Raw genomic sequence first — 8192 nt, forward strand, 5'->3', positions numbered from 1 at the left:
TGTTTCATAAGAGCAAACATTTTCAGCTTGTGAGTGTCCCCCATATCACTTAAACTCAAATAATTGTGGAGGTCTAGCTGAGTAGATTTGACTAATAGATGTGATTTTTGAAACAGCAGATATATTATTTCAAAGTTAAGTGAAGATAGAATATTGACATATCCTTTTATCATAAGTTGAACATTTTGTCCAAATGGGAGCTTCCATGCGGAAATAGAGTAGGTTTACATGTGTTTGTGGAAAGAGAGGGAGAGGGACAGACATGCTCTTTCAGTGACTATATTCTTAGAGATGACTGTGAGGTTGGAAAGGAGAATGAATCCAAGGGAACCTGTCACACCAGCATTTGAGCTCCGGGAACAGCTCTCTGAATGCCCCCGAGTGTGGCCGCTGGCCAAGGCTGTCTAAGGGGAAGAGACTCGGCCACAGAAGAGGATGCTGTTGGTCCTGACGTGCTTGATGAGGAACAGGAAAGGGTGATCACAGCGGAAACTCTCGGAATTTCCTCCTGCTCTTGTAATAATTTCCACACCAGTAGCAGCCGTGGCCTCCGTGCCCTCCTCGGTCACCTCCACAAAGCACTTGTGGACGACCGTCGACACTACCAGATCGCGTCTCCCGGTCATGCCCGAGAAGTCGGCGGCCCCATTACGGAAGGCGTCCACCATCCCCAGGGCTTGCAGTGTGGGCACGAGGTCATAGCTCTCTTCCACTTTAAACCGAGGCAGGTGTAAGTCCACTTGTCTCTTCCCCATATTCTGTGGGCTCGTCCACGCTATTAGCTTCTCAGCAGTGAGCTGGTCTTCAAGCTGGAACAGTGGAAAAGGAACAACTGTCAGGATTCTCAGCGGTCATGGGGCCCACCTAACCTTGGATTGAAATGTCTGGAAAACAATTATCTTCACAGTAAACATGAATACAGGAGGTTCAGTTGTATTATACATATAAACTCACTATACTATATACATATAATATTTATATATTGCATGTGATCTCACTGTATAAGCTGAATATTTTGTAATATTTATGTGATAAACTGAGCCTTCTGTATATATATGTGTATATATACCCATACATAACAGCAGAACCATTAAATAAATTTATTTTGTAAAAGATGAACTATATATCTTTGCTTCTTAAGTTGCCAGATCACTACATGTTTCATTTTCAAATAGTCCTGTCTTGTTAATGTCTTTTTGTGCAGTTTTTGCATGATATAATTATAGTGTACAACCCATTATTATTCCTTTAACTTGCTTGACCTATTTGAAAACTTTTCCTGTATAGACATGTTTCTCTAATTAAGTTTAAATTGTTGCATGAAACCACCATTAAGTGGAGATTCAGTGTGTGTGTTTCCTTAATCAATACTTTTAAGCCTTGTGTGTTAGTCCCTAAGCTGCGCACGTATATTTTATGTGTGACAAGTTCACTGCAAATTCAGCATCACTGGCGATTAGAGTAGTTGCAGATGGCCATTTATGGAATGACGTTTATATGCCAGATACTGTTATCGGTTTCTTTACAAATTATCTTGAACCAATATAACAATGCTGAAAGGAAGATTCACTTCTTTTTAATTCCCAGCAGTGAGGCTCCAATAACTCTGAGAGAATACTTCTAAATAGAAAGTGAGCATCAGGATGGGTTGGTTTGTCTCCTCTCTACGAAGCATGGGGTTCAGTCTGCAGAATGGAGCTCAGCATTGTTTTACTTTGTTTGATTCTGTTCGTGAGTGAATTTGCGTATATTTTCCATGAGTCATCTGCATTTGACTTTTAGTTTCCTCTGTCTTCAAATGAATAGACTGGAATAGGTGAAGTTTTGATGGCTGCAAAATATTAATGTGTGAGCCAAGCATATTTTTTGAAGTGATATTCTAGTTTTCTCAGAATATTACTGGGTCCCGTGAAGTTAAGGTTTTCTACACATTCTTCCACATCACACTGGAAGGGCTATGTTTTTGGAAAATCACAGGATGCCAAGTTCTTCATGATGTTCCATTAGACTCAACAGAGAAGAAACAACACACGCTAGTGTTTTGCTCTCCTGGCGCATCGCCAGCATTCCGTGAGCACTGCCTCCATGAGCAGCCCACACGGGCCCTGTGTCGCCAACAGTGTAAGCAACGGCGTGAAGCACTGTAAACACCAGGCCTCACCTCCTGCAGACCGTCTGCTTCACTGGGCAGCAGCACCAGCATGCTCAGCTCTCCGCCTTTGTATGGGATTTCCAGGATCTTGGCTTGCACGTCCTCCAGTGACACAAAATTGAAGTGATTGGTTTGTTTCATCATCTGCACAGGTTTGCTTGTATCCTGCAATAAATTCATGTGGCAAAAAAATGCTAAGTGGGCATTAGTCCAAAAGAGAAAAAAAAGATAATCTTATTGAGATACCAAACTCATCTTCCTTCTAAGAGATGGTCTGGGAAATCTGAATTAGAGACAAGAGTTTCTTCAACTATTACCAACTAAATAAAGGTGAAAAAAGAGCCTTGAAAGATCCTACTTCTACTGGCAGTTATAGAAGAAACGATCAAATATGTATTTAACTTTCACATTCTACACAGAGGTATGCTACATTATTATAAATTAATTACGGACAATACCTTGTTCAGCCAAAATTTTTCCTCCACAGTACTTTCTTTCTTAAATTTCTGGTTCCACTGCCCTTTGAAATAGACGGCGTTCACCAGAACCAGAACAGTGGTGCTGTCGAGAGAGTCTTTGGGAAACAGATCCTTGATTCTTTCTGCAAAGACAGAAAACCAAAGGTCTGTCATGAAAGGCACGAGTGGTTTATCTGTCAGATGCTTTGAAAGTTGCAAGTGATGATTAAATACTTGCACAAGTCAGCCCGTGAGGGACCCCATGCCCAGCGGTTCACCAGGTGAGGCTTTGCTCACGGCCCCGGCCTCATGGAGCCGCCCTCACGGAGACGCCCCTGCTCCTGCCTGGGAAGGTGTTCGGTGTGTGTGGGGGCCGCAGTCATGTCACGAGGAACCCTGATGCACTGATTCTAGATACGGTTTCCACAAATCACATTTCTGCACCCCCCCACTGCCCCCCTGCGTCCTCTCCTGCTTCCTCCAGCCTGTGCGCAGTCTCCTGTTCTTCCTTCCTTCCTCCCTCTCTGTCTTTTCAAACTTGAGCTCAATATTCTGAAGAAGTAGCCAGAATATTCTTCTGGACAACCAACATGCACGCAGGAATCTAGAGCACGTGGCAGACACCATTCCCTGAGGAGTCTTCATCTTCATTGTCCATGTTGAGTTGCTGCAGGTTAGCCCTCTGTTTCGGGCAGGGAGACTTTGTCCAGCCACCTGCCCCGGGAGGGGAGGACACCTATGACAATCCTGTGGGAGGGGGACGTGGGCCAGACATCTCCTACTGCAGGGGGTCATTTCTGCAGAAAGGGTGGTTTGGGGGAGAGAAGATTGTTTCCCGATTAACAAAGGGACCCTTTCTAATATCTTCTCTTGGGGAATCATAATCCAGAAGTTAAGCCTCTAATTGAAAGGAAAACTTATGAATCACCCTGAAGTCTGAGCAGAAACTTGGGATCCACAAGACACTGTCTTCCAGACTTAGCTGTGCCTGCAGGGGGCTGGTCCTGGGAGCACCCCTGCCCGGGTCTCTCTGCACTGATATGGACCGTCCACCCCCTGCAGGGCCTCCCCACCCTCCTCAATCTCGTCTCACCCCCGCTTCTGGAAGCCTGGGCAGGGTCCACACTGTGTTCACACACAGCGGGGATTCAGCGGTGACTTTTAATAAGTGACTCTCTCATAACCTACCATTGGTTTGGCTCTCCACCCAGGAGTTAATCATCTTTCGACTTTCCTCTGCAGCATGTTTAAAATCGGCAGATTCCACACTGGCCAGATAAAATTCCTTAACATTCTCCATGTATTCCTGTGACATGAGCAGGAGGAAAGCAGGAATGGAAAGTGGTTCATCCGTGACCATGTCGGGATTCCCGAATTAAATGCGATGTGTTAGATCCTGATCAAGCAGAGTTCACAAGCCCATGCCTAGCCCCGCCTCACTGGTGTGCTATCAGCCTCTGGACACTCCAGCGGGTGGGGTTGTGGCTGGGGAGCCCGGCCCCTGGGAGTAATGCCCCCGTGCGGGGCCCCAGGCTCCTCTGCACCCCTCCCCCTCCATTAGGAGCTGGGGCCCGAGGACCCGGCATGCAGACTAAAGGTGTGAAAGACGAGGAAACTCACCTGGAGAAACGGAAACTCCTTTTCTCCATAGAGCCTGTTGGCGACCCTCAGCTCATAGGCATCAGTGGATTTCTTTAATTCCGTCAGCAGCTTTTGAAAGTGATGATGAACACTTCCTGGCTTTTCAACCTTCAAACACCAAGAAGTGAGCTCACTGGATTCTCTGTCAGCGTGAACTCTACACCCCCAGGGGTCTGTTGGGTCCCTGTCTAGAGGGAGGTATCCCCGGGGATGATGGTTGTGGCTACTTCCCCTAATTGGCGCGTGTTACTGGAATTAGCTTTCCCAGTCTTTACATTAAATCTTCCAGGTAGCCCTCTCTCCCTGCTCTAACACACTCCAGCCTTTCCTCTGCTGAACTAGAGATGCATCAGCTCAGCTCAGTTCAGTTCAGACGCTCAGAGAAGCATCAGCCTGCCATCAGTGCACTGTCTCTCAGTTATCTCCAACGGTTAGGGTGAAGGTCTCAGCTGAACAGAAGCTCCTGGAGGGCTAGAGCCGCAGAGGATCCCTAACAGTCGCCAGCTGTGTGAGACCATGGGATCTGTACGTCGTCCTATGTTGGGGTTCGATGCCCTGTTACAGTCCTTTGAGGGATTTCCTTCTAAGACCTGTTGACTGTGATCTGTGGTTCTTCACTGTGACGGCCACACTTCCCAGTGTAGGAACAGTGGGTGCCAGAGAGCCTGGGAACAGCTATACCTCAGCATCTCTAAGTCTTCAGTGCCATTCACATGAAGACAGGAGAGCTCGGAGAGCTTAGAAACTTCTCCAAGGAGACACAGATAATTTTTTCAATGTAGGCTTGTCTCAATTCAGAGTCTCTCACTTTTTGGCTAAGAGTTTTAGACTATTTAGATAAACCGTAGCTCTCATTCATTTTCCAAAATACTCCATAATACACTTGATCATATGCTTATTGCTCTTAATCTGAGAGTTAATTAAAACTATGCAATTATAGCAACATATTGTGATTAGTATACTTATTTTTATTCTATATAATAATATATAACCTTAATCAGAGTTTCCATACCCTGGTCCTGCTGTCCTATCTGAAAGTATTTGCATGCTATGTAGCAAGCCTTTTATTGCCCCTGGCTAATTGGGATGACGTCACTGTGGCTGAGAGCCATTATATTTTTGCCGTGTTCCTCATTCCTGAACAGCAGATCACTATTTGAAGCTCCTTCAGGTTTCTGAGTCCCTGATTTTAAGCATATGCTTCTCTTCTTTCAGAAAAACAAACATATGAGGTAAATAAGTGAAGGGAAGTGAAGTGAAGTCGCTCAGTCATGTCTGACTCTGTGACCCCACGGACTGTAGCCTACCAGGCTCCTCCGTCCATGGGGTTTTCCAGGCAAGAGTCCTGGAGTGGGTTTCCATTTCCTTCTCCAGGGGATCTTCCTGACCCAGGGATTGAACCCAGGTCTCCCTCATTGAAGGCAGATGCTTTGCCGTCTGAGCCACCAGGGAAATACGTGAGTATGTAATGTGAAATGAGAGGGCTTTCCAGATGGTGCCAGTGGTAAAGAACCTGTCTGCTGAGGCAGGAGACATGAGAGATGCTGGTTCGATCCCTGGGGCGGGAAGGTCCCCTGGGGGCGGGCACGGCAACCCACTGCAGTATTCTTGTCTGGAGAATCCCATGGACAGAGGAGCCTGGAGGGCTACAGTCCATGGGGTCACAAAGAGTAGGACATAACTGAAATGATTTCACACACGCACGCACGTGAACTGAGAAACAATTCTCTCCAGCTTGCCTAGCCTGACTTCTAAAAATGGACTTCTCCCAGTTTATCTGAAATCTCCAGTTTAAGCTACGACCCTCTTGGACAGATGACCTCCTCCACTTCCAAAGCTCTCTGACTCACGGGATTTCCTGCAGCTTGTCCTCTTGGGTTCTCTGCAATTTCACTGAAGTGAAGGACCTGGAGGAGACAGGGAGTGGGACAAGGAGACTGCAACGATCTGTACACATCAGAGGAAGTGAAAAAGAAAGAAGGACAAAAGAATGCCCACAAACAAAACTGTATACCAAATAAATGCCCCTCACAGAGACAAACTCAAGAGGAACCAAAGGAAAAGCACACGGAACTGTCCAGGGAAAGCTTCATCCTTAAAACACAGTCTGTGTGTGGAAAGCACAAAGCTGCCTGAGCGCTGTCCACTTCAAAGGATCGTGTCTCGTTTTACATTAATTGTTGAGGAAACACGTAAAGATGTCTCCCGTGGATCTTAGTCAGGGCCTCACTTCCAGTGAACTCTTCCATTAAAGCCTCCTCTGGTTCCTGGGCAATTGGAGGGGTTCATCCCAGCCCCCAGAGGAAGACCAGGCACAGGAGCAGGGGGGAGCCCTGTGGGAGAGTGCGTGCCCCACTCTGTGCCCACCAAGTCGTGGGGCTGCTTGAGCTTCCTGTGGGACCGGGGACAGCCAGACCTGTGGTCACCTGCACACCAGCCAGCAGACAAACCACGCAGACCTGTGACGGAAAGGCAGCTGCACCTACCTTCTGCATTTCGGATGCGGTGTTTTCTCGGGCCCCTAAGTAAGTCATGGCTAAGGCTGACGAGATACTGAAAGGGGACAGGAAGATGTTTTCCTTCTTTGATTGTCTGATCTGGTGGAACAGATCGATTGCAAGGTGGATGATGGCTTCACCGAGGGAACTCATGGTGGCTGGATGTGGTCTGGAAGTCCTGGAAGAGCATCAGACGCATTTCATCATCACTCTAGTGAAGGAAGGCTAGTCTGTAATACTGTAATAATTTTTTTTTAATATCTTATATGTGGGTTGTGCGATTCTGGCAATCAGCATTTCTTGTCTTCTTACTTTTCAAGCCTTTTAAAATGAACAGTATGAATTTCATAATTAGAGGACTATTGAAATTAGTTTTTAAAGAAAATTTGTGAAAAAGTAATAGAATATCTTTATCTTTTCCTCCTTAGTGATTGCATTAAGACTGAGTAAAAAATGATTTACAACAGACACCAGGCAAAGACTGATGTGGTAGCACCCAGCCATCTCCCATCAGGCACCTTCCTCTGTAGAAGGATCTTACCTGAAGGATTTGTGGGTCTTGGACGTCCTACCCCTGATCACATGTGCTTCCAAAGAAGCAAGACTTTTTGGGAAGTAAGTAAATAATCTAAGAACTAAATCAGGAGGAAAAGATGCTTCACTTTTGCTCTGGCAGAATAAGTGAAGAGCCACCATCCAAAGAAATATTGATAGGAGCAGGATGAAAAAAGACCCTAATCCTTGCTATTTCCGGAAAGGATTCATGGAGTTACACAGAGATTCTGGAAGCAGTTACCTGTGTTCCAGGAGGAGCTGGGCAGGCAGTCTGCAAGCCTGTGTGCCGGGAGCTCTCAGCCCTGGATATATCCCTCTCTAGCCGCCTCCAGCGCCTCAAAGCAGCTGGTATTTCAAGTAGATCAACTTCTGGTTTCTTCACCAGGTGCTGTCACCTTCACAAGCAGAGTCTCTGTGAGTGAAGATCAGACTACTGTCCAACCCCTTTACTTCCTTCTCATTGCCAGAAGAAACGGAAGTGCACTCACTAGCTCTTGGGAAATACCTGCAGGTGCCTAAGACCAAGGACAGTACAGTTAAGCTCTGACTTCTTTACATGCCTTGAGCTGCTATTTCCAAACAGACATAACCCATAAGACTCTGTCTTCTCTTACATGTTGAATTGTCCTTAAGACTACTTCTAACAAAAGTAATGGAATAGCTTACATTTTCTATTTTATGTTCTGAGAGCTGGGCCAACCTGACGATGTCCTTGAGAATTATTCGCACAAGTAGGAAAATATTTCAAATTCTCAGTTTAAGAGATACTGGCAAAGTGTCTCAGCCATGTGCGGAGAATAGGTATCAGTTGCCTTCCCCAAAAAGTGGGACCTTGGCTGCGGTCCTCCCTGTGACCCCATCCTCCTGACAGCCACCCAGCTGGGCCCT

The 8192-nt window shown here is 46.2% G+C and overlaps 1 protein-coding gene across 3 annotated transcripts; it reads right to left on the minus strand.

Annotated features, from left to right (window-relative positions):
- Window positions 1–404: 404 nt before the first annotated feature.
- LOC138097504 (serpin B3-like) lies at window positions 405–6902 on the minus strand. 3 transcript variants are annotated; one of them, XM_068993691.1, is made up of 7 exons: window positions 6738–6902; window positions 6102–6158; window positions 4231–4359; window positions 3799–3916; window positions 2611–2753; window positions 2162–2254; window positions 405–809 (listed from the first exon to the last, which is right to left on the minus strand). In XM_068993691.1, the coding sequence occupies exons 1-7, from the start codon at window positions 6900–6902 to the stop codon at window positions 405–407; spliced, it is 1110 nt and encodes a 369-aa protein (XP_068849792.1). The 3 variants fall into 3 exon arrangements, with proteins under 3 accessions (XP_068849792.1, XP_068849790.1, XP_068849791.1); XM_068993689.1 differs by having other exon boundaries at window positions 2162–2317; XM_068993690.1 differs by having other exon boundaries at window positions 2162–2317; window positions 2611–2749; window positions 3795–3916.
- Window positions 6903–8192: the final 1290 nt, after the last annotated feature.

This window comes from Capricornis sumatraensis, chromosome 21 (assembly GCF_032405125.1).
Source record: "Capricornis sumatraensis isolate serow.1 chromosome 21, serow.2, whole genome shotgun sequence".
Classification (NCBI taxonomy): domain Eukaryota; kingdom Metazoa; phylum Chordata; class Mammalia; order Artiodactyla; family Bovidae; genus Capricornis; species Capricornis sumatraensis.